Raw genomic sequence first — 27,055 nt, forward strand, 5'->3', positions numbered from 1 at the left:
TTTTCCGGTAATTCGCGGGCTATTTTTGTGTTGTAGAGTTTTTACAGCAGGTGCTAAGGTGTTTTATCACAGTCATCAATCTAGATAATTGTCATCTGTCTGTGCACATGTGGCAGTGACGCGCGGTACGCCGAATGCATATGTCAGTTTGGTTGAATATTCTTTCCACGAATCTTCACATCGCTACTAGGATTCTAGACTTGACTCCTGTCTTTGCGTTGAAGTTTCTAAGGGGACCTATTTGAGCTGCCAGGCCTTATGTCCGAAAGACAAAGTCTGATCTCATGTTCTTTTTCCAGGTAATATTTCGATCGAATTGTCGGAATGAATTTGCAGGGTCACTAAAGTAGCATCAAATCGGACATTTTCATGAACAGTGGAAAAAGGATTTGATAAAATTCACGGGAATTTTTTTCAAATTCCCTCTGTGGACGACAGCAGTACATGCCGTCTAAAGTACTGGGAGTAAATGTGCCCTGTAAAGTGCAAGTTCTACGTGGCGACTAGCGAGACGAGAAATGAATGCTCTATTCAACTTTTCAAGTCGAGTCTACATGCTTTTTGGTGTCCAGTTTTGGCTCAATCATTACACCTAGATCTTTCAGATTTTCAACAGTGGTCTGGCATTTGCCTTCATTGTAGACACGACTTCTTGTCCCTAAATACCATCTGTGCGCATTTATCCATCGCTAGTTTTTTATATTTGTCCACCGAAGCTCCTATACGATGGAGATCACGTTGTAGGTTGATGTAGTCGATTTTAAGTTTCTCAGTTATTGCTTCCCTGGTTAGGACAACACTAGATCTTCGTGGATGCCTTAGATCCTTTGCATCTGAAAGATGCTGTGATTGGGCGTTTCAGGGCGGAGTTCGAGCTGATTGTGCTTTGGGTGAGCACTCGTATTGTTCTCGGCTACTTTCAACTTTAGGTACTACAACTGTAGATCCTTTCAACTTTCGCACAAATTATTCTCAAAGCTTCATTAATTTTTGTGTCAACGACAATCTTTTTCCATGCCAAGTAGCTTTTCGATCAAATTGTTTTTCGCCTTTTGAAGTCTTGAGTCTACATGCTTCGTGAAGTTCAGTTTTGGCTCAATCATTACACCTAGATCTTTCAGATTTTCAACATCGGTCTGGTATTTGCCTTTCATTGTAGAGATGAGTTGTTGCCCCTAAATTCTATCTGTGCGCATTTATCCCTTGCTAGTTTTGTTTTATTATTGTCCATCGATTCTCCTATACGATGGAGATCATGTAGCTTGATGTAATCGATTTCGATCCCCAAAAACTTTAAATCTTCAAATATGTAGGGCGCTGGGAATCGAAGTCGATCAGGCAGGTCGTTGACAAAAATAAAAGCGAAGTGGCCCTAGAATTGGTCCTTTTATGACTTTGCTAGTGATCTCGAGAATTTTGGTAGTGATGTTGTCAACTCTAACAAACTGCTTTCTGTTTTGCAAGTTGTCAATCAGGACTGCAAGTAGACATCCTCCTATGCCAATGTTGGGCACTTTGTACGAATAAGCGTTGGGTGACTTATCAAAGGCTTTTGTAAAGTCAGAGTAGAAAGCTATCGGTGCCTGTTCCTGGTTTAGATCTAGTGCCTGGTTCTGGGCTGAATGTCAACATATTTGTTACGAGTCATTTGCCTTTGACAAAACCATGTTAGTAGTCTGATATTGAGACATCTTTGGAAGTGGTTATAAAGTGGTGCATAAATGCATTTATCTAGAACTTTACTGTCAATTTGCCACCTAACGTCGATCTTTCTTGTGTATTGGAGATATAACCGCTGTTTTCCATTCTGATTGAAGTTTGCATAATCTTTTAGTTTTTTGCAGCATTTTGAGGGTTTGATGACCGAGCGGCTGTTTTGTTGAAGATCAAAGGTGGGAGGCTGTTTGGTGCACGAGATTTTGTTACATCCAGCGAGTGCAGCTTTTCGCGCATCAAAGTTCGGGACAAACTGAAATTCATGAGTCAGGGATTTGATGTCGTTTTTACTGAAATTTTGGTTTGGGCAGTAAACAATTGTAGGAGTTGTCGACGAGTTGCTCGCCATTTGCCATAATAGTCGGCATTGTAACCGACTTATATAGGTTTTTCAGGCGCTTGAATATTTTCATATTTTTTAATAGGTAACTGAACAGTACCTGAACTGAACTCGTAACTGATCTTGATAGGCCTTTCTATAGACTTGGCAGAATTGTGCAACGACGTTTTCCATATTCCCGACCATGATTCGGCGGTAGCCGGTAGGCTTCGATTTAAGAAGTTCCTCTGGAACTGCAGTTTTTCAGAAGGTTTGAGGTGCAAGGTGTAATGCATAGTGGGTGTTGGTGACTGTGTGGACATTGGTTTCTAAAGTTTTCAAGGATTTTGTAGAATTCGTCGTCCATGCCGATTTTCGTCCAGCATACGGGCTTGAATGGATATTCGCACATCCATTCGTTTATAATCTAGGTTGTTCGCACTGCCAAAGCTACGACGGGATTCCATCACTGGCTTGTTAGCGAGTGCTGGGCTTTAATGTGCCGCTGAACTGAGTAGTGATCGGAACAGTCATAAACAGCGTCAAATGAAATATCCCGTACTGGTTGAACAGGCTGTGTTTATGGTAGGCAAAATCAATTGTATTTTTACTGCATGTGGGGAAAATCAATTGCTTGCTTCAGTAATTTGTCATCAAACGCATCGATGATTGATTTCTCAAATTCGCATGTGCTTAATAGGGACTCTTAATTGACGTTAGGGAAGTATATATCACCACACCACTAAGGATATTTGTTAGGAAGTGCGTTCAGGAGATTAGAGATCTCCAATTGCATGATGCGATAACGACTTTTTGGGTGGATTGTAATTTGCATAGGTTACAAGTTTCATATCCGTGGGTTTGATTCTACATTTATCACAGCTGTCTGGGACAGCGATGGACATCTTGTCGGAATCTATAATTAGATTACACTATAATTTCAGATATACGGCACTCGCTTATTTTTTTCCTATTGAAGTCCACAAGGCTTCTGGCGTTCACTTGAAGAATATTTATGAAAGTGCCTAGTCCATCCGCAGACGCAGCTGCTTTTTCAAGTTGATATTCTACTTTTGCGCCATCCTTGTACAGTTTCAAGTTTCTAATGCTCAATGTTTATCAGACACCTTTATTAATCAATTCTTATCTCCTCTGCAAGATCATATTTTAGCTGTTTGCATCCTCGGGAGACAATGCTGGCAAAGTGTAATTTTTCGCAACTTAGTCATCTTTTCTTGGCAGGTTTCAAGAAGAGCCTGGCTTCATGATAAGTCATCTTCCCATTCTCTTCATTTCGATCACTTGAGGCTGGGGTTAGGTACCACACGTGTTAAGTTTCTCAGTTACTGTTTCCCTGGTTGGTACAACACTAGATCTTCGTGGATGCTTTAGATTCTTTGCATCAGACAGATGCTGTGATTGGGCTTTTCAGGGCGGAGTTCCAGCTGATTTGTGCTTTGGGTGAGCACTCGTATTGTTCTCGGCTACTGCAACTGTAGGTCCTTTCAACTTTCCCACAAATGTTTATCAAAGCTTCATTTCTTTGTCAACGGTTTCTCTCAATCTTTTTCCATACCAAGGAGCTTTTCGATCAAATTGCCCTGTGTAAAACTGATCAACTTGTCTCGTCCGTTCTCTTCGTGGCAACGGTTGCTTAGCATAGCCGGGGTTCGGATTTCTTTGATTCCATTCAACGGCACTGGAGTTTAGTCAATTCATTGAGGTGTCAAGTGGAAAATCACATTCCATGCCTTAGACCTATCCAGTATCATTGGATGAGATGTTTTTTTTTTGAAAATTCTGCGATTTTTTTTGTCATGCGGGTTACTTGGACTCTGGGTCAAGCGAATCAATGAGTACAGAAATAAATTATTTTAAGCGATGGGGTAACTACTGAGGAGGAACTTGGCCTCTGGCTCAATTGAATCAAGGAGTGCAAGCTACAGTTCGAGAGAAAGCTTTCGCCGCGTTTTGCTTTGCCCTTCGTTGACTTCTAGATTTGCTGGCAGAGGTGCGAGTCTGGTATATCAGGTTCGCAAGAGAATATTAATGCAAGGTTTTTGAGAGTCTTCGCAACTCCTGGTTCGAGGATTGATTTAGCTTCCTGTACTTTTGCTAGTTTTATCTATTCTCACGTCCTACTCAGAATATGATTTGGCACGTCAATCACATATACTTTCAAATTTCGCAGTTCATTGAAGATATGCGTACACCCGGTTCTTGAAATTGTACAACAGCAATGATGTCTGGAATTTTTTCAAGACATTCAATAGCTCTTCAGGTTTCACTTCGTTGTTGTTTGACTTGTGGGGAGTCAGGGTGTTATTTATCAATTCGGGCCAGAGAATAACCTGCTTTTTGCTGACTTGGGGGAGGTGATCAGCTTGAGGGCGATCTGTTCTTGGTTGACTCTAAGGTTCGCTGTAGCTGGCTGGACTTGGTGTACACAGATTTTCCAAACCGCTTTTGATCTTCTCCAAGTGTCTATAATGCCCTTGCTAGGTAACTGGCTCTGATGATCTAAAACATTTACTCCAACTGTTCCAATAGTCAGAACGTGGTGATCAGAGGCAGCCATGGCTAGCTCGCAAATCAGTCATATCTGAAACTACTCAACTTTTTAATTGCTCCTGAACGAAGTTCATAGCAATAATTGTAAACGTGTGTGTCTTTTTTAAGACCTTGACGCCCTTGACTTTTTGCGTTTCGCGTGATCTAAAATTCTCTCTCAATCACAATTTCAAGCGGCTGAACTCAATTGGCGGCAATTTAATGGTAAACGTCAAATGAAAAGTGCGCCGAAACTGGTGCCATTTTTCACTTTAAATTTTAATAGTGGTATATGTTAACCTCTAATGTGGTTATTTGAAGCCCACGATTGAACTTCTTAGTCCCATTTAAGCTCCCCTCCCCCCTCCCCCGATTGAAGCAGGCTGCAATTGATTAGAGCTCCCACTAGTCGTTCGAAAGCATTTCTTCCGACGTTTAGTCGGTTGTTTTATTAAATTGTATATTTTTGTATTTGGTCTTCGTTATGTAGGCGAATGAATAGTAACATGAGAGATAACACTTCCGTAGCCTGTTACGGACTTTTTTTAATGATGAAGTACGCTGTTTTGAACAGCAATCAAATTGGAACCGGAGTGTGGCCTTTCTTTGTTTTTTTTTTCAGCAGATTAAGGTACAATTTATTAGAGCGCTTCAATGTACCGAAAACCCTTCGTGTTTTTGGGCAAATAATTGTTTTGCCTTAATTACTATATTGCCGTGTATATTCTTTTGTGAAGCAAATAGAATGTATCAATAAGAAACCTATCTAAATTTTTTCACGTTCTCATTTTTGGACATCTTCAAGTAGCATTCGAATTTGATCGTGATCTTCAAGATCAAAGTTACACTCGGAGAAAATTTGTTTTAAAAAAGAATCAGGCCTTTCTCGAGTAGGAAAACATTTCGGTTGAAACACGCACGTGCGAGTTCAAAAGTTTCCAGATCTCAAGCAAGGACATCTGCAGAAGCCGCTCTGAAATTATGACCTAAATCTCGAACCGCTTCGTGGTTCTCGATCCATATCACATTTTACTGTCCTTAAGAGTTCCCGGCTTTTGTGAAAATTAGGTTATTATTGTAAATTTTGTAATTTTTCAATTAAGTTACGGGAAATATTTGATTCGGAGTCTCAATTTTTCTGATTATGCTATCTATAATGCCTCATCTTGCTTTTTCGGGTGCTATGGTTTGAAAAATCGTTTCTTTTGGCCTATCCATCAAGTATTTTTTGCACTGGCAGTTCTGTTTGCCTAGTCAATTTTCAATATATCAAAAAAAATGTATTCGTCTCTAAATATTTAGAAGAATAATTTATTTCTGTTACAAAATAATAATACTAGCAACACAAAGTCTAATATATATTGTAGCAGTAGAAATACTGGATGTGCTCCTCCAAGCAGAGTCTGTTAGTCTGAGAGATATAGGTAAGCCTACTTCGCGCGCAGAAATAAGTAGCCATAGCTCTTTATACCTTAAGGCTGTAAAAGGATCCCACCTTGGGTCTGCCTTAATATTTATATATTTAGAACAGAGAAGACAGCAGACTGAACCAATTGGTTCATTTGAAGCTGCCCCAATAACATTGTTTTACAGAAAATAAATTATAGTCAACTAAGTCCATTTAAGCATCGCAATCTAGCCAAAGCAAGTGAAAAAAAATAAACATTAAAAATTAAAAAAAGAGTAATGACAAAGAAAATCAAATTGTTTTGCATTTCTGTTACCTGACTGATGTAGAGCATACTGAGAGGCTTCGAAAAGTGTTGCATGATTAGTTTGAGGTAAGGCGTGCGCTACATTGATCAAGGTCACCATCAATGTTCTGACACCCAAGTCTCAAGTTTCCAAACCCAAGATCTATGTAACTTTGACAGACTTCCTCCCCCTCCAATCGGGCCTTTCACGAGTAGGAAAACATTTCGGTTGAAACACGCACGTGCGAGTTCAAAAGTTTCCAGATCTCAAGCAAGGACATCTGCAGAAGCCGCTCTGAAATTATGACCTAAATCTCGAACCGCTTCGTGGTTCTCGATCCATATCACATTTTACTGTCCTTAAGAGTTCCCGGCTTTTGTGAAAATTAGGTTATTATTGTAAATTTTGTAATTTTTCAATTAAGTTACGGGAAATATTTGATTCGGAGTCTCAATTTTTCTGATTATGCTATCTATAATGCCTCATCTTGCTTTTTCGGGTGCTATGGTTTGAAAAATCGTTTCTTTTGGCCTATCCATCAAGTATTTTTTGCACTGGCAGTTCTGTTTGCCTAGTCAATTTTCAATATATCAAAAAAAATGTATTCGTCTATAAATATTTAGAAGAATAACTTATTTCTGTTACAAAATAATAATACTAGCAACACAAAGTCTAATATATATTGTAGCAGTAGAAATACTGGATGTGCTCCTCCAAGCAGAGTCTGTTAGTCTGAGAGATATAGGTAAGCCTACTTCGCGCGCAGAAATAAGTAGCCATAGCTCTTTATACCTTAAGGCTGTAAAAGGATCCCACCTTGGGTCTGCCTTAATATTTATATATTTAGAACAGAGAAGACAGCAGACTGAACCAATTGGTTCACTTGAAGCTGCCCCAATAACATTGTATTACAGAAAATAAATAATAGTCAACTAAGTCCATTTAAGCATCGCAATCTAGCCAAAGCAAGTGAAAAAAAAGAAACATTAAAAATTAAAAAAAAGAGTAATGACAAAGAAAATCAAATTGTTTTGCATTTCTGCTACCTGACTGATGTAGAGCATACTGAGAGGCTTCGAAAAGTGTTGCATGATTAGTTTGAGGTAAGGCGTGCGCTACATTGATCAAGGTCACCATCAATGTTCTGACACCCAAGTCTCAAGTTTCCAAACCCAAGATCTATGTAACTTTGACAGACTTCCTCCCCCTCCAACGAACAACCCGCACCACTTTCGTGGCCAGGAATTCTTAGAAGTTCGTTAGGAGGAAGTCTGAGTGCTCTGTTCTATTCACTTTAACTATCCAAACGCAAAGTCAGTTAAGTCTATTTTGCCTAGAACATAAAGATCCTTTATAATATGAACAATTTTGGAAAAATTGGCATTATCTATCTCAAGAGATGTTTCAAGAACACCGTTTTCATTCAGCAAGTTAAACAATTTTGCTCCTCTATAGGCGAACGAACATTTTTTAAACCTGTTTGACTTGGAAGGCAAAAGATTCTTTTGCGCACTGCGCGTTAAACGGGGGTTTTCTTTATAATTATGAGATTATTCTTATATTCCTCAGAATGCAATTCTTTTGCAGAACAAAGGTCACATTTCGATAGCTCATATATGTACAGTTATTAGACCGAAAGATTTTTTTTTCGGACAAAAAGATTAGCAACATGCTCGTCTTTTTTCATGAAATAGATTGTACGCAAAATTTTCTTTCGAAGAATTGGAATAGACTTTAATGCATTCAATGATGTACATCCATAAACTTAAATTCCATACTGAATTATGGGTTTGATGATGGTATCATAATACCTCAGCAAGATAACTCTAGGAACTAAGTGCCTTAATATGCACAAAATTCCACATTGAACACTGAGTTTTTTACAAACTGTTTCGATATGGTAATAAAACTTTAGTTGATTGTCCAAAAAAATTCCTAAGTACTCGCAGTGCGATTGGGAAATTTTACACAATCCGGCTATATTTAGATAACTAGAATCTGGAGTCACATTTTTGAAATTAACATGCACCGGTTCCTCTAAACGTGTTGCGTGTTAATTTTTTGCGTAACAGCCAAGTGTTTACACTAGCTAGATCCACTTCCAGCTCATTTTTTGGAGCAGTTAATGCCCGGAATGTTAGTATCATCAGCGAACAAAACACGTCACTGCTTTTACATGCCTTAGGGAGGTCGTTTATATAAATGATGAATAACAAAGGGCCTAGAATTGAACCTTGAGGAACGCCGTATTTTATATCAGACAGCTTAGATCTTACCCAATTTACTTCAACACCCTGCTTACGATTTCTTAAAAAACTTTTCATCCAATTTGATCAACAAGGAGCCACTAAGCCATAAAGGTCAAACTTCCTAAGTAAGATTTCATTGTCAATTGTATCAAAAGCTGTTTTTTGATCAATGAAGACAGTTGCCGTTTTTCTATCATTTTGCGTTCTTACTTTTTTTGTAAATTCAGCAATGGCATCAATATTACAATGCTTGCGCCTAAAATCAAACTGATTCTTGTGTAGGAAATTGTTGCTTTCAAGATAATTTTAGATCCTGGAGTAAGCTATTTTGCTCCAACATATTATAAGAGGGATGGGTCTGTAGTCAGACATATTTTGCCCCAACATATTTAAGAGGGATGGGTCTGTAGTCATCACAGCACGCTTTTTTCCTGATTTGGAAAGAGGAACAACTTTTGCGATGGACAATGCAGTAGGGAAAATACCCTGATGGAATGACATATTAACCATTTTTGATAGATAGGGAGTTACTATGACCTTACAAACCTTTATTACTTTGGAACATACGTCGTCTAAACCACAAGAAGTTTTATTTGATAGCCTATCGATGACATCAGATACCTCCTGTTCATTGGTATCATAGAATCATATTAAAAAATGAGTTTGCTGACTGGAAGCATTACTATTTAAGGGAATTTGAGCACATGAGCTAACGATTTTTTTCCAACAGAAGAGATAGAAGTGTTCATTTCTTGCACTATATCAAATGGCTTTGTTAATTGTCCGAATTCTGTTTACAACTGAATAATAATTGCGCTTGCATTCTTTGCTCTTTTTGAACTCGGTGTCTCAGAAGTAGAAACTTTTTCGGCAATTTGGCTTTTTTCCGACCTGGGGACCATTGGCCATGTGCTTTATTTCTTTTGCTGATTAATTTTTTTAGAATGTTAGTTCACCATTTAGGCTTCAGATTTGATTTGTGACAATAAACTTTCATTGGAGCATAACGATCAAAAACCAACTGAAAACAATATTGGAGGAAATTAAAGGATATATTCATTTCACCCTTTAATTCAAGTTTTTGCAATTGATGACTCAATGTAAAACAAAACATCACTTGAGATTTTTTAAATAAGATTTTTCGAAAACGTAACTCTGGTTTAAATTCGCTATATTTTGCAACAATTTCAAGGGAAAGTTGATAGTGATCTGAAAAACGTTCATCTTTGTGAGTTTTAGTCTTGCCTTCCACCTGTTTTGTTATGAATTGTTGGAAACAGGAAACCATAGAAGTTGAAATTTGTGTCGGTTCACTATTTAGCAGCTCGAAGCCATAACTATAAATAATATCAAAATAGGCTGCTGTTAGATTATTTTTCTTTAAAATGTTGATATTAAGGTCACCACAAATGATAACGCTGCAGGCTTTTTTACTTATTTATTCCAAGGTTTCTTCAAGGCGTGCAAGAAAATCCATTTTGTTATTTTTTCGAGGAATGCAAACAACAAATATGAAGTAGAATTTATTATTTGCTTCTACTTTGATCAGAAGGCTTTCATCTAAGTTGCACTGATCCTTAGCGACAAATTTTACTACTTCTCGGCATTGAAACGTTACACCTCCTCCACGGCAAGGTCTTCTTTTAGAAACGAGCGTTATAGACTGATAACTTGAAGCAATATGGTGTCATTTTATCTTGAAGCCAGGTTTCTGTTGGACAAAGAATATCAGGGGATGAGTCGAGGTAGCCTGGTTGTGACTCCAGTTCATCATAATGTTTTACTAATGATCTAATATCAAGATGAAAATTTATTGAAGAAAGATGATCTTGTTTGGTCTTCAGCAATCGAAACGTTCGTGGTTGCGTCATTTTCTCTCCACTTTTGCTTGTTTCTTAAATTTTTGACTTTGCTTACTCTGCTGTTGAAGCGAACGATAATGGGTCTTTCGTTCTTATTGGGTGGAAGATGATGAGCAATCGAGGTGTCTTTTTTATCCAGTTCTACTCCAATATTTGATGCCAACTCCACTACGTTGCATATTGTTCTATCGCTGGACTCTCAAATCATGCGATTAGTTGAGCCAGTTGTCATGCGCTCTGAAATTCCCATTATCCACAAATTGTTCCTCCTATTGTAGTTCTCCAGCATTTTGTTTCTGATAACATCTGCAATGTCAGCTCATCTTTTTGATACCTCATTTGCTCTCGAATTGAATCTGTTGCTGAATTGATTTCTGATTTTGCTTCTTTTAATATTTCCTCCTTTGTACCACTTAAAACTTTTTCAATCATTTCTTCGATAGCCTGCTTTACTGAACACGTCACCTCATCAATAATTTTGGGGGTAATTTGCTACTGCTTCATCAATGAAACTTTATATGTTCGGATCACCGTTTTCATTTAATGGGCTCAATTCACTTCTCGTTCTTTTCCTTTCAGGTTTAACGACTGGTGTTTGCAGCGGTGATTGATCATAGAATCTAATTAAGTTGAGGCATATTCACCTCTACTGGGTCAACTAAACGCTCTTCTTGAAGGTTTTCATGGTTTTTGGCAGGGTTATTTGGCATGCCTCGCTGGCTCATCTCTGAAACTTTAATAAGTTTATCACATCAATTAGGCTAATTGTGATTTGATGAAGATTTTTCGGTCTTTCCAGATGTTTTTCAGCAGATGATATAAGATAATTTCTTATGCTGAACAATTCTCTGAGTTTTGTTCTGTAGCTTGATCCAATGTTGTATCTCTTCCGATTACTTAAGTTTGGAGAATAAACGATTTTTATTTTTATTCAAATTTAGAGGTTTCTCAAATGTTTGTTTGGCATGTGAATAATCGGTTCGCTGTTTGAGAACACATTTTGTACGTGAAAAAATTGCCTCTTTACTTGTAAAATTAACGTTATTAATTGCTCTCAAGCGAAGTTTGTAGCAATTATATTAGTCCTGTAGGTCTTTTTTAAGCGATTTTTCGTCTGACCCATTTGACTTTTTGTCCTCAAAAACAGGTTGAACAGGTAGCGCCCAGCGGGCATTAGGTGCTCTTAGAGCCTTACAGAAACTGTTTTGGAGACTTAAACTTATGGTGTCGATAACCCCCCCCCCCCCCCACCCACCCCACATCAGCCCCCTCTCACTCCACCCCCATCCCCACCCCTGCACATCGTTCAGGTAGTAAGGGCACCGTGCAGCGAAAAACCCCCTTCCCACCGTCGCCCCCCCCCCATCAGCCTCCCGGTGAACCCCCCCCCCGCGGCGCTCACCTCACGCCCCTTCAAAGCTAGCCTCACTAAACCTTGGCTAGCTACTGACGAAGCCAATCGCTCGCCAGTCATTTGAGAGCAATTCGCCGTTGTTAGTTGGTTACGTTTCAACATTTTGTCCTGCGTTCTGCTTTTTCTAGCAATGAATGAAGATGTTTGCGTCCATGTGCTTTCTCCCACGGTACCCTGCACAGACTTCCACGACTGCTCGTGTTTAAGTATGTGACAAGATTGAAAATGCTGAGCTTTCATTAAAAAATAACCAGTTTCATTAAGTATCTTGAGTTGGCATTATTTAGATTGAACCGCTTTAGTTGTCATTGAGTAGTTGCTTTGTCCAAAATAACAATGTACCGATACTCGCGTGCATGTTTCTTCAGCTGAGCAAAAACAGACAACACGTCAGAACGAATAAAATGTCAATATGTCTAGCTTAGATCGCCTATTAAAACTGGTGTGAACTCGAGTGAGAAACAAACACAAAAATAATGATTTGCAAAATGATGCGTCATTTTTACGTTTTAAGCTACCTGTTACTTTTTAAAGCGTACTTTAATCGCGTTACGATTAAAATTCGAAAGACGTTTTTCTATTTTTTGGAAAAGGGAATCTGAAGACAATTTTTGTATCTATTGGTCGTAGTGTCCGATGTTTAATGCCGCTCTTATACACCCTTTTAACATCGAAAAGACCTTAAATGTAAAAAGACAATAAATAAAAGATAGCTGACATTTTAGTCCACTTGAGGAGTAATGCAAAATTGTTGTCCAAAGTTTTGTACAGTCAATATCAATCAAAGTGTTTGCGTTTTAGAGCAGCTGTGGAACGACAGCTTTGGTAGTGGCCATAGACAAAGACAGAACTAGGCTGGACTTTGCCAATGTGGGTGACAGTGCGGCCACTGTGCTCAGACTGTCACCTGAGAGCGAGGTAGTCCTCCTCAACGACATACACAACACCGAAAACGAGGTTACTTCAACTCAGATCAAGCTTGAATTTTAGCTATCGCTTAGATTAAACGTATTCACTGATTCATTCATACTGATGCGTCACGCATCATTGGTAAACAATAAATATTCGCTCTTTCCTTTCGATGAACGGTTTTGAAACCCCCTTCCGTATTATTGACGTGTTTCTGGATTATTGACTAAGACAAGGTAGGCCACACTAGAATTCTGAAGCATGCTCTTCATAATAATGTGTTAAGTAGGTCTGTGCTACCAATTAAAGCCTTTATAACTTGTTAAATGTCGAGTCTTCCTGGCGAAACCTTGTACTTTATGACTCCTGTTTATAACTACACTAATTTACTTACAATTGAGTTCGTGAGCAGTCTTATGAAAATGACCGGAATTCGGTGAATACGTTTACAAAAATAAGGGTAGTTTGAATGCGAGGTTTTTCTGAAATTATTTGTTCTTTGCGAATAGTATAAGTTGGTCAAGATGGATTTTAAAAAAATGAAAACTATGCGGTCTTGTGATATAAGCATGATCTATTTGAGGCCCGCATTTAAAATTGATCGAGTTGGTTGATTTGATTGAATGTCAGTGCTCGCCCCAGTGGAGTCGCAGCAAAGGACAAAATAGCCCTCGATTGATTGTTGTCCGCGCCGTGATTGTTTACTTTTGGTCTCTGTTTGGCCCTAGTCTGGAAGAAGTAGCTACTTTCCTTGCTGAGGAGCTCTCTTTGAGAACACTAAATCATTAAAGAACTTTTTATGCGTTCCTATTTTTTAGAGTGGTTATCGTTGAGTTTAATAATCAGGGCTGCGACGATGAAGTCATCGAAAGGTTTTGTTGGCGCCGTGCTAGATTTCTTTTCTGTTTTGTTCCTCGCCCGTTTTGTAAGCGTGCCGAACTTTTTCTCAAGAATATTTGGTAAAAGTCAATTTCACGGATCTTGTTTAATACAGCGAGTAGAATGGTCCAGAAGAATTTGCTTAATTTTCTATCAAACACAGCACAAAAGAAAACGTTTTGAAGATTTTGGAAAACTATTTGACGTTTTGGGCGTAAACTGTCTTAACTACTGAATAAACCAGTTGAAAACTCTTCATTTCCAATAATTTTAATGGAATTTGTCAAATATTTACGTCATTTAAATTCAAAAAGATTGCGGGTACAACCTCGAAAATAGTAAATTAGTCTTTTATTAGTCCTATGGTCTTTTCTATACGACTTTTCATCCGGCCGATTTTTTGTCTGACGCTTTTCACTTTCAAAAAGCGCGTCCTCAGAATCAAGATAAACAGGTAAAGCACCGATGGCAATGTCGCTGAGCATCTATCTTAGAGCTCTGCTGGTCTCTAAGTGTACAATTAGTCAAAGCTGCTTAGCAGACGTAAATCATTGTGGAAAGGGCAGTTTTTGGCACCAATCAATCCCTCATCACCACACTTCTCTCCCCGCCCACCCTTAATCTTGCTCGCTGGACTCCGCCCGTTGAAACCTCACTCACTTTCTGACACCCCCACACCCGCTCCAACCCCTCATCCCATTGCAACCCACTTAACCCTCGATGCTAGCTTCCCTAAGCCCAAGCTTGCTACTACCAAAGCTAGCTGGTCGTTTGATAGCAATTCGCCTTACGCTAGTCGGTCATGTTTCGTTTTTCCGAGCATATAGTGGCCCACTAGTGAAGCATAACTGCATAACTCTATATGTTTACACTAGCCACTGGGATCGCCCCCATTAATCTGCCGGCATTAAGGTTATATTGCATTTTTTAAATTAAAAGAACTTTTTTCTTGATTATAGCTGCGAAGCTGTAAGCTGAGCGGAGCTATATTGCGGTGCTCTTGGTTTTTTTGTTTCGTCGTCTGACGCTCTTTTTCGTTTTACATTTGTTCACACAGCAAAGCTGAAAAAATCAAATTTTCTAACTGACTTCGTTAGAAAATTTGCGCGCGTGACACGTTTGCGCGCGTGACGTCATTTCTAACTCTCTTTAGCAAAAGTATTTTGCGTGATTAGATTTTGATCACAAGTGACTTACCTCACTCAATAAAATGACTTTTGCACTTCAAAACTCTAGTTTAATTTGAATTTATTTAAGGTCAAGGGAACTCATATGTGCCGTAAAGGTCCCTAATAAGAGGCTTCTGCGGGATAAATTTTTTGTCAAGCTTTATTATTTTATCGCTGAATGTTTTTTACTAAGCTTTTTTGAGCGGCGTTGATTTTTTTCAATTTAGATCTGTGTCTGTTTCTATCTCTATTATATGGCACGCAGGTCTATTCTTTCGCAGCTATTCCGGCAATCTGCCGGCTATGTTATGATGATATCACTTTCTGTCGTTTATTCCGATTCCATTTGTGGGGGGAGGAAGTATATGCTCAACTGGTTTTTCTGTTCAGTCAAATTTTCGGCGATCTTTATATTCATCGTACACAGTTGTGAGTGATATCAATAGAAAGCTTGTCAACGGCAGAATATCAAATTAAAGATTTTTGTTTTTTCAATGAGTTGTAGAGGTTTAAATTTTTCTGACCACAAGACTGATTTCCGTTAGTTCTCTGAACTTTTTGGGTAATTTATGCTCAAATTTTGATGAATTTTGCTAAAAACATGCAGAAACTGAACGATTTGTTTGTTTTTACATTAAACGGTGAAAGCTTGCTGCTGACGTGCTCGAACTGACTATTTTGATCTGCATTTTTTCCATTTTCCCTGAAGAATGGCATCAAGTTTTGTTCTTCAGCCCACTTTGTCCGAATTTACATCTAGTGCAGTCCTAGAAACTGCTGACACAATCTTTGTTTACTCGAATGAGGGCTATTTTTTCTGGTTCCTAAGGAATTGGCCTGGAACTAACAATTTGCCGGCCTATAGCTAATTTAAATTTATATTTATCAAAAATGCATATTTTGTTTTTGATATATTAAGATCTTTCGATTTTCGGATCTTTTCCATTTGTGCTCCCAGCTTTGTTGGTAAAAATGAAAACGATAATGATTTGGCCAAAATGTCCATTGCAGACATATTTGAAACAAATTTAGCAGCAGCGCAGCGATAGCAAGGCCGGTTTTGGTCTCATCGTGGATTTCTGCAATGAAAAAGGTTTCGGTATTGGGGCGCTTTCCTTTATGAAGTCGTTTTGCATGCTTTTTCATTCCAATTACTGACAAGTCTGGTTTCTTTTAGAGGCTCTAAAGAGAAGAGATCCTTTTTATGCTCAAAGGAGGTCCAATGAACAAATGTTTGTTTTCATGGTAAAGCTCATAGTTTTTATGGCTCTGACCAAGTGTTTCCTCATTTTAAAATGAATTATTGATTTTTGTCAGCATTTGTTGTTGTTGTGTTTGTAGTCCTATGACTCAGTGTCTTTAATGGAAGGTCTAAATTGCCATCTTTTTAGTTTTTGTGAAACAATCTAATATCAGTTAATACAAAATGGCTCTTGTCTCTGAATGTGTTTCTTTTAATAATAAAAACATGTTTGAAATTTTAGTATTTGTCAACTTTTCAAATTTTTTACCCTTCAGTTGTAGCTATATCTCATTAATATCTAGTCTCATCTTCTTTGGAGAAAACCAAAAGTAAATCTTTTCGGTTTTATGTTTCAACTAATGGTTTTGTGACTTGATAATGTAAGTTTTCATGAAAATTTTCTGATTTTCGACTCTTCCTCTGTGTCTGTGGTTTTGAGCCTCTTTTCATTATTGCAAATGAACAACATGTCCCATTGCTCTTGAAATGAGGTTTAACATATAACATTTTCTGCAAATAAAGTCCGGTTTTTAATGGATTTGACACATTTCTCGAAAATTCGTTTTTAACCTGTTATTTGCATGTAATTGATGTTCCTTTTGTAGTCTATGGAATATTCTAAATAATAAAAGGTCTCAGTGGCTTCCTATGCAGGTTTTGGTTACTTTATTTGCTCGGTTTACAATTGAGGGAATCAATTACTTAGTTTTTTCTTATCAAGCTGATTTTTAACTATTAAATTTTATGTCAGCTTATAACTTATTCTCATTCACAGCAGGTCCTTTTCACTTTCCTTTCTAATCTGATCTCTACTACTTTTGTGTTTCAATCGTTGAATTTTTGACTTGGACACTTATTTATCATTATAAATTGTGATTTGATGTTGGTCAATTTGTTGTTCTGTTTGTGGATCTTTGTTGTCTTTTCACATTCCCTCTTCAAAAACCGACCTCATTGATGTTCAAAGGAGCACCAATACAACGTTTCTGTTAAAAGCTTATTCTTTTAATGGCTTCAAAACTTTGTTTTGTGATAGTTATTTGGTTTCAAAAGTTGAATGGATTTTTGTGTTTTCCCCTTTGTGTTTTTTCTTTATGACGTTAAAGACAGCTCACATTTGCTTTGTAGTAAAGTACACGTGAACTTGTTTAATTGACGTCTAATCTAAATTTATTTGGACTTTGTTTCTAAATTTTGTTCAAAAATGATGCCGAATTGTGTCCTTAATTAATGTTTTTTGTTGCTTTGGTTTCGTGTTTTTTGTCTTGTAGTCTCATTAATGGCAGGTCTCAATGATTCTCTAATGCGACATTGTATATTTCATGCAGTCGTTTGAGTTTATAACCTTTTTTTTACTCATACATCAATTGTTTTAGATTTATGTGAATTTGTGTTTAAATGCTCTCAAACGAAATCGTAGCAATTTTGTTAGTCCTGCTGCCTTAATCCTTCGCCGCGTTTAGTAATCCTTCAAGTGCTTAGTATAAGAGGTATAAGCTTTGGTAATCCAAACAAAATCACGCAATTTTATAGACGCTAGATGTCAGGTAATCTCCTTTAGGGTTACTGCACAGTTTCTGGTGTTAATGCAATGGTTTTATCATTTTAACATTACAAATGTTAGCATTTTTTTTAACAAAACTTGAACTTTTTTTCAATTTTTTGACATTTATGGTCATTATTTAAGTTTTTTCAAAACAATTTTTGTGAATCGTACACTTGGAGATTAGTGAGCTTCTAGTTTTCTAACCTTGTTAGCAATTGAATCAGAGAAAAAACTGAAAAGTGCAAAGCTTAGAAGAAAAATATGCAGATTTCGCAGTAAAAAAAATGTTCAAACATTTTTTGTCCCTTGTATTCTGTCATGTAACCTGTCTGCAAGACTTAAAACGTTTCGTTGGCCAATTATGATAGTTAAACTCAGCCAAAAACTATTCAAAAATTTTAAAAACAATTGCAGATTTCAACAAAATCTAGAAGTTGCAGAGTCGTGTCTCATCATGGAAAATATTCATAGCTCCCTCTCTCTCTTTGTCGGTTGTAGTTTCTTGTCTTCTCTCTCGTTCACGTTTCATCTCTCTCTCTCTCTCTCTCTCGCTCTCTTTCGCTCTCTCTCTCTCTCTCCCTCTCTCTCTTTCCTTAACTCTTTTGTTGATGCCGCACTTTAGCTGCTGTTATGTGGCGTGATATCATCTATTACCTTCATTAACTCTGAATTATAGCTGAAATGTTTTATCATAAATGACTTAACTAGCATTTATTAGGAAATCATTAGTAATTGCTCTCAAACGACGTTTGTAGCAATTTTATTAATCGTGGTATTAATGCGGGTATTCGCTTGACCAATTTTTCGTCGGACCCATTTGTCTTTTCGTCATCAGAAATGGGATAAAGAGGTAGCGCCTAGTGGGCATTACGTCCTGTTAGAGCCGTTCAGCTCACTAGTCTCCTAAGTGTTCGATTCACAGAAACTGTTTTGGAGACATATTTATGGTGTCAAAGGCGGTACTTAGAATTTGGTCCCCCACACCCGCCCCCACATCAGCCCTCCTCCCAATCCGCACTCCTTCAAATCGTTCAGACCTTAAGGGCCTATGCAGCCCCCTCCCACTGTTACCCTTCCCCCCACTTGCCCCACCCAGCTGCGCTCGCTCACCACACCCCTTCAATTAAGCTAAAGCTAGCCTCACTAAACCGGAGCTAGCTACTTACGGAGCCAAGCGCTCACCGCTCGTTTGAGAGCAATTCGCCCGACGTTAGTCGGTTTTGTTTATATCCTTAAATCTCTTCCTCATTTGGTAGACAATCAAGTCAAAATGTGGATGAACGGGTTTTGAATATTATATGCAAACGCACATTACCGGGCCGCCTTTTCTAGTTTATCGGGCGTTGTTTGCAACTACAGAGTGTCTCCTAAAAAACCTTTAGGAAATCTTCCACGCTTTAGGAAGTACAATCGTTATAGGTGGTTTCTTCAATTTCTTGGGTCCTCAAGTGCTTGTATATCGAATTGCGTTCGTTACACTTTTTACATATACGACCCTATATAGAGTTGTTGAGTTGTTGTTAAAAATTAGTTCCTTGTCTACTATTTTTGCAAAAACTATTTGATTACGAATGCCTTGTAGTTCTGTTGATCGACTGGCTATTGATTTGAGTAATTTGATCAAAAATAATTCTAAATTTTGACCAGTACAAAAATAAACATTTCCCATGAGCGGGTTTTTATTTATTTCATGTGCCGAGGATCACAAAAACCACAACTTGCGTTTAATCTCAGATTGATTATATCTAAAAATTGAAAAAACTTCAAGAATAGTCATTTTTTAAATTATTTGAGAGTCTTTGGATTAAGTAAAGCTGATTGATTGTCTTAAATGGTGGTTAGATTGACGAGCTTAACAATTTAATGTTAAATTTCAAATGTTGGGACACAGGAACCACAATAATTGAACAGTTTTACTAAGCAAGAATGACTAAATCCATCAATGTTCCTATTTGACTCTGGATACGACTAATCGTTAAAAAAATCATCTATGATGTTGGAGAAAAAATTGAACAGAAAGTCGAAAACGGCGGCTCAAAATCAGCCGAAATTTTTTGAACTCGTTGCTCGTCAAATATTTGGAAAATCAAAAACCTTGTTCCAGATGACGTACGCTCGGTGCATCTTGTTTAGAAACCAGGGGAATATGTTAAACAAAGGGCGTTGGATACCTAAAAATTGCAGACAAAGGATCGATATTAACTTTCTGCGAATTTTTACAGCAATGGCTCTTCGAGATAGTAAATGATCAGAAATCTCTATGATTGGATAGTTGTGAAGTCGAGGCAATTTGAAAAAAAATGACTGACGTTGGTAAATTCGATAAAATTGGCAGAAAACGGACGAATTTGGCGTCCAAATTTGCAAAAACTGCTCATTTCTTAACTACATGGAGCATTTTTAGCGGAAGAGTCGCAATTCAGAATGGTCTCATTGTCTATATTTTTTAAAAAGAAGGAGGGAAATAATGAAAATAATTTAGCAAAATGAGCAAAAATGTGGCTCACAAACTCTGATGCAGGTCACTTAAGATCTTCATAATTGCATAAAAAATCGAGTTAAGCAGAACCATCCATTGGAAAATAAACGGAGCTTTCTAATGATGTCACTTACAGCTTTCTAGAAAAAGATATACTGCGCCGCCAGAATTGACTGAACAAAAGAAACAGTTGAACACATATAATCCTCCATCTCTATAATGGAGTCGAACAGTTGGTAGAGAATAATCGCTTTGCACTTCTGTCAGTCGTTATCTTTTCACTGTTCTGGTCACCAAAACTAAGTTACTAGTTTGGAACAACTAAAGTTTTGTCTTTAATTTTTCCTCAGCTTAGTTCTGTGGACCTTTGTATATGCAATTTTTTGAGTCGTTATAAACTAGTTTGAATCACAAAAAATGTTTTTGATAACTGGGTTTTTGAATTTAGAGAGAGAGAGAGAGAGAGAGAGAGAGAGAGAGAGAGAGAGAGAGAGAGAGAGAGAGAGAGAGAGAGAGACGTAATTCTCAAAGAGAAACCAAAAGTATTACCATGTGCTCTTCATAACAACACAATTTGAACAAGTACATACAACACAAAGGGTACAGATTAAGTCAACGCAAAACATTTTTTTGATCAAGAAACCTTTGACAGCATTTATGTCACTCTTACTGAATCCGGTAATAATCTTATGACGAAAGAGATAATTAGCCATAACTGTATTCCGTGAGAAGATTGATTTTGAATTGCTAAATTTGGGATCGATTACAAATAAGCTGCAGGAGCAGACACGTGTTTCACTTTTGTTAGCATTGAAGGTGATCGTAGTCAAGTTTGTATTTATTGTTCATGAGTTGTGCTAGAAAAACAAAGGTCCGGAATTCTGTACAATGACACATCGGTAGTATGGAATGCTTTTTGAGTAGTGATTGATATGGCGTTTTTGTCCCAAAAATCCATTTGAAGCATTGCATTTGAAACTTTACCATTGACTTCAGACGTGTTATGTCAGGAGACCAAGATTGTATTCCATAGAGAAGTACAGATAACACTAAGGATGAATAGAGTTCATACTTTTTCCATGACGGCGTTTGCCATGGAATTTTCTGTTTCAAAGCGTGAAAGCATCTCGTAGCATTATTCAACTTTGTTAACACGTGCTCTGTCCATTTGTGGTTGTTGCTAACGATTATTCCAAGATTCTTTATATGAGCAACATTATCTAAGAGATGGTGATTCTTTTCAACAGATGAAGACCCTTTCAAATTAAGACACTTTGTTTTATCTGGATTAGCGATCATTCCTTTTGCAATGTTCCAGTTGTAGAGCCGCGAAAGATCATTATGAAAATTCAAAGACGTGAAAAGGAGTTTAAGGTCATTTGCAAACATCCAGGCTAGACAGTCTAGAAAAATACTTGGAAGGTCATTAATAAAGATTAGAAACAAAAATGGGCCAAGTACGGAACCTTGTGGTACTCTACTAGTGACCAAAATCGGATCAGAAAACTAATCATCCAGATTAACAATTTGGGAACGGTTCTCCAGATAGGAAACGAATAAGGTAAAGAGCTCCTCGTCGAAGCCAAAAAGGTTCAGTTTTGCGATTAGAATTTCATGTGGAACTTTGTCAAAGGCCTTTTCATAGTCCAAGTAAATCGTTAAAAGGGTATGAGGTTTATTGCTGTACAATGTCTCCAAATAGTCGATTAATTGCAGAACTGCGTATTTTCGTGACTGAAAGCCGAACTGTTTCGGATGGATTTGGTGTTTAGACAATTCATAAAGATAATTGAAAAGTAAGCGTTCAAAAATCAAAGAGACTATTGGCAGTAAACTGATAGGGTGGTAGTTTTCGATGTTGGATTTGGAAAGCTTTTTGTACAAGGGCCTAACATAGGCTATTTTCCAAATAGCGGGAAAAGATCGAGATTCAGCAATTGAGTAAAAGAGGTAAGATAGTAAATCTGCAAACAGATGTGGAGTTAGTTTAAGGAGAGAACAAGGGAAGAAATCATTCGTTAGGTAAGTTGATGTTTTTTTTTTCATTATCTCATCTAAGATCAAATCAGGTGTTATGGATGAACTGAAAAACTTAAGTCTGATTGACTCGGCTGAAGCAAGTGGATTGCGGACATATGAGCTTGCGTTGAAGTTTTTTTTCAAAGAAATTGTTGAAGCAGTTTGCGATAGCTATAGGTTCTTCAAGCGCTTTGTTTTTATAGAACATTTGTTTGGGATAAGATGTAGTTTTCAGGCTACGAAGTAAAGCAAAACAATCGGGTAGACATGTGGTCATTGAACCGTTAATAAAGCAAATCTTATCCTTTTCGGAAAACGCTTCAAACTCAGAGGCTAGTCGAGATAGTTGAGATCGATTGCTTTTCGTTGGGTTCCGGGCAGCTCGTTTACGCGCCGTATTCAATTGGTTTATAGTATGCATAGTTAACGAGCTATAATAGAATGGATTTGCTTTGCGTTTTGATCGCGTTCCCTGGAAGTTAGTTCGGATGCTGTTCCACAGAAAATCATAGAACGTTGTTACCTCGTTGCTAGTTGACGAGGCATCAAAAATGAAATAAGTCCAAGATTCACCAAATTTATTGAGATTTGTTGCCTGACTAAAATAGTGTTGCGTCGGTAAGATAGGGTTAGTAAGTAAAATTCTGGTGTCAACCAAAACTTCGATTGGAAAGTGATCGCTAATCAGGAGATCCCTGCGAACTTGGCAGCTAGTGGAGGCTGCCGCTGAGCCTGCATATATTAAAACATTATCAAGAGTGCCTCCTCTATGATGTGTAGGCGTGTCATGGATGAGTGGTTCCAAGGAGTGACTTATTAGGATATTTAAATTTTCTTGTTCTTGATGGCTAGGGCTAGTCGTAAGCTTCCAGTTGCAAGCGGGTAGATTGAAGTCACCAAGAAGAAATGGGGATACACTGAAGTTCTCTTTTGGATAGCTATGATTCATGTTTTTGAGGCAGCTATCAATAAATAGTTCAAGTTGCTCAGGCGGTACTCTGTATTGGCTCGAGGACGGTGGTAGATATACGCACATGAAAACAAGAGCTTCAGACGAATTGTCTACCGCGAAAGCAGTTCCAAAGTCATTTTTGAGAAAGTTAAGTTATCGCGTTACTAAGTCACTTGAAGTCTTACGTAGAACAGCAACTCCACGATGTTGACCCTTGAGTCTGTCAACTCTCGATACTAGCTCATACTGACCAAAAAGGTTGAAGTTATCACTCATTGTGGAGGAATCGAGCCAGGTTTCTGTCAGGATTGCTATTTCTATTTCGTTGAGTATGAGGTAATTCAGTAAAGCTGATTGTTTTTCCATAGAGTTAATTGATTGAATATTAAGGAGTAGTATGCGTGACCTCAAGGATTGTCTTTCGTTTCGCACAGTTGTGGTTACCGAATTTGGCGATGATTTGAGTTTCTCAGACAAGAGAGGTAGGTCCTCCAATTCAGCAGAGTCAATCTGCATGACGTTATGAAATAGCTTAAGATCTCTGAGTCTGAGCAAGTCCCGATCTATTCCTAGCTGAATCAACTCAAATAGTTTTTGAAGCAGATCTTTTTCTATGAGCAGATCTTTCCAGCAGAGTTTTGGTTTAGCAAACACTTTAGTGCCCTTAAGTAAGTGACAGTTGGATAAAGTTATACGGCGATCGTAGCTCGAGGCTAGCTGGATTTCCACTGTGCGAGGCCTAGCTGATGCCGCCGGTTTGCGTTTGCCAAGGCTGACAATGTTCTTTATTTTTTCGGGAGCAATTTGAGCTTATCGCATAAAGTTTGTACATTAGAATCATCTTGGGAGGACGTGGCGTCGGCAATGTTGAATAGAACAATAGTCTCTTCAGCTTCGATGTCATAATCCCGCTCATCGAGGGTTCTTTTGATGGCATTAGTTGGTGTGTTGACTGGAGCTCAGGCCTTGATTATTCAGGGCACCCGGTTCAATATTCACAAGTTTTTTTTCAATGGATTTGACTGCTTGAGCAGTTTCTGAGATGATTCCACTAGATGTTTCCAATTTCTTTTTACAGTCATTCAATTGCGACAGGGTTTCACGAAGCAAACATTCCAGGGTACTCTTTTTAGCTTTTGATGTGAAAATCTAAAAAGAGTATGAACGTCATATGTATTAATCCTATTGTGCAAAACTCTGTAGACGTTGATGAGTAAAGCAATTGTCTTTTTGTATTAAGTTGAGCTCATTTGATGTATGCATTGGAGAACTTTTCTCCAAAAAGACAATAAAGGTGTTAATTGATCGATTTTTGCGCTTTTCTTCTAGAACGTTTTTTGACTTCTCAAGTGACTTTTTCACGCTTTCGTTCTTAATTTTAGAGTGATCTATATTGCTCTCACTCCGAAGTAATGCTTGTTGCTAGAATAAAATTGATTGCAGCATAGCAGGAAGAAGGGGCTGATAGCCGAGTGGGCGGTGCTTCCGGCGAGGGATCGTGATGTCCATGGTTCGAATCCCGGCGTGGTTAACTACTTTTGCACTCATAAAGAAGATTTTATCTAGGCTGCAGTCCCTCATTTAAATTGCCTGGTATGTCGTTCGAAAGCAATTCTTCCGACGTTTGTCGGTGTATGTTTTTCTTTGTCGTAGTGTTCTTTAAGAATTTGGTTATTTGGTTCTGAAAAAGTCCAGTATTTTTTAATTGCTCTCAAACAAAGTTTTTAGCAACTGTATTGGTCCTTCAGTCAATTTTTCATCTCACGCTTTTAACTTTCCGTCCTCAAAAATGGGAATAACTGGTAAAGACCGGTGATATTAAGGGGCTGGGCAGCTCTCTTAAAGCCTCACACCTTACTAGTCTCTAAGTATGTGATTCATCAAAACTGTTTCGAGGAGACATAAATTAAGATGTGAAGGGTGGTTCTTCGTCCTAAGAGTTTGACCTCACGTCACCTCAGTCACGTCAACCCCACTCCACCCGTCCACCCTCCTCCACCTGGCTGTTGGACCGCCATGCAGCTCTTCAAACCCAACCCCCCCCCCCCTGAGATTCGCGCTCCGCTCACCTCTTCTAATGCACGCCCTAATGCTAGCAGGCCTAAGACACATTTGGCTACTACAGAAGTCAACCTCTCGTTGGTCGTTTGAGAAAAATTTGCCAAACGTTTTCGGTAATGATGAGATCAATAGGTTTTGTGATTGGTTTTTGCGAAATGGGTCATTGCTGCCCATTGCATAAGCTTGCTGGAAGTTAATTGTTAAAATAGTTTTTCTAGAGATGTGAGTTCATAGCAGTTGTGCATGGAATCGAGACAGCTTTTTTAAATAGTTTTGAACGTTCTGTGCTTTCAACAATATCTTAGATAACCCTAATTGACAAAATGACCGCTTTTCTCTTTTGCCGTACATGTGGTTTTTGTATAACCGTTTCATGAAGTTTAATTCTCTAACTTTGGTTAAACTGCAATCGGTTGCAGGCGTAAAAAGAAGTTAAATCGGGTTACGTGATTTTATTCTGTCATTTAATTTGCGGATATTAAATAAGGACGGAATATATCTTCTAAGAGCATTATTTTCAGGTCAATAAGTATTTAGGCTAGTTCTATGAAAACCCCCTCTAGATTACCAATTTATCGGAGACTGATGCATTCAATTTGCTCATCAAGAAGTAATAGAATTAAATTGATGTTAACTTGCTCTTCGGTCTGAACATAAATCACTTGGAGCGTGTAATTTGCAAAGCCATATCCATTAGAGGGAGGAAATTTGACTTTACTTCGGAACAGCTTGAGGATCAATTAGGTCGTAACCGAATCTCCTAATGGGTCTCTTTAATGGAACAAAGATCAAAGGAGATTAAACATTGATTTTCAAATTGGGGCTTTCGGTCGTTGATTATGAAAACAAATATTGTTGTTCAGTAATTGTTTTTCTGGCGGTGATCACAACTAACACAATTAAAAATGTGAAGATTAACATTCGATGTGTTGAATACACAAAGGGTGACTTGGCTGCGCTTGAAGCCTTTAATTGCTCTCGAATGAGAAGCACTTATTAATTCCTCTTGAACGAAGTTCATAGCAATTATTGTAAACGTGTGTGTCTTTTTTATGCAAAATTTTCGCTTGACAATTTTGACTTTTCGAGTGACTTCTACGCCCTTGACTTTTTGCGCTTCGCGTGATCTTAAATTCTCCCTCAATCACAATTTCAAGCAGCTGAATTCAATTGGCGGCAATTTAATACTAAAAGCCAAATGAAAAGTGCGCCGAAACTGGTGCCATTTTTTACTTTAAATCTTAATAGAGGTATATGTTAACCTCTAATGTGGTTATTTGAAGCCCACTATTGAACTTTTTAGTCCCATTTAGACTCCCCCTCCCTCCCTCCCTCCCCCCGACTGAAGCAGGCTGCAATTGATTAGAGCTCCCACTAGTTGTTCGAGAGCAATTCTTCCGACGTTTAGACGGTTATGTTTCATTAATAGCCGCGAAGCGATAGTGGCTATTATTGAAGACATCGTGTTTTTTTACGACTCGAAGAGGAGTAATGGCATTCTACAGGTTTTTACGACTCGAAGAGGAGTATTGGTATACTACAGGTTTTTTAACTAGTGCAAGTTTGCTCATGACTTGAATTTCGAGTTCTTTCGTTTCGAACATTTACCTCTGTTTTTGATTGACTTCTGTTTTCGAACATTGGACTTCAACATTTGCTTAGTTTGTAATGTATAAAAATTAGGCTGCCGATAATATACAAAGTCAAGTGGCCATTTTGAGATTTTTGATTCTATAAAACTCACCCCTAATTATCTAAACTACACCCCCACCTACCACCCGCGCCTACCTACCTGCATTGGGCTACTTTGTTTTTTTCCTCGTGTCTATTTTGCTGTTCAAGTTTCGGTAAGTTAAGGTTAGAGATTATCATGCACAACGCTTCGATTTGTTTCCGGTATTCTACCGGATATTTTTTCTTAGCTGACGCAATTTTGTTCATGACTTTAACTAATGACTTTTGTTGTCAAACATTGACTTCTCTTTTAAAATGT

General features: G+C 38.0%; 2 protein-coding genes across 2 annotated transcripts in view; one reads left to right on the plus strand and one right to left on the minus strand.

Moving 5' to 3' along the window:
- Nucleotides 1–25,171, minus strand: part of LOC142341598 (uncharacterized) — a 107,533-nt gene extending 82,362 nt beyond the window's left edge. Inside the window, exon 1 of the mRNA XM_075392679.1 lies at nucleotides 25,168–25,171. The gene's annotated coding sequence lies outside the window, so the exon portion shown is untranslated. The remainder of the gene's footprint in view (nucleotides 1–25,167) is intronic.
- The window catches only part of LOC142341597 (uncharacterized), a 92,813-nt gene that overhangs the window by 41,031 nt on the left and 24,727 nt on the right, over nucleotides 1–27,055 (plus strand). Inside the window, exon 6 of the mRNA XM_075392678.1 lies at nucleotides 12,607–12,762. Within this exon, the coding sequence (XP_075248793.1) occupies nucleotides 12,607–12,762 (156 nt within the window). The remainder of the gene's footprint in view (nucleotides 1–12,606; nucleotides 12,763–27,055) is intronic.

The sequence above is a fragment of the Convolutriloba macropyga genome, chromosome 6 (assembly GCF_964194025.1).
Source record: "Convolutriloba macropyga chromosome 6, txConMacr16.3, whole genome shotgun sequence".
Lineage (NCBI taxonomy): Eukaryota > Metazoa > Xenacoelomorpha > Acoela > Convolutidae > Convolutriloba > Convolutriloba macropyga.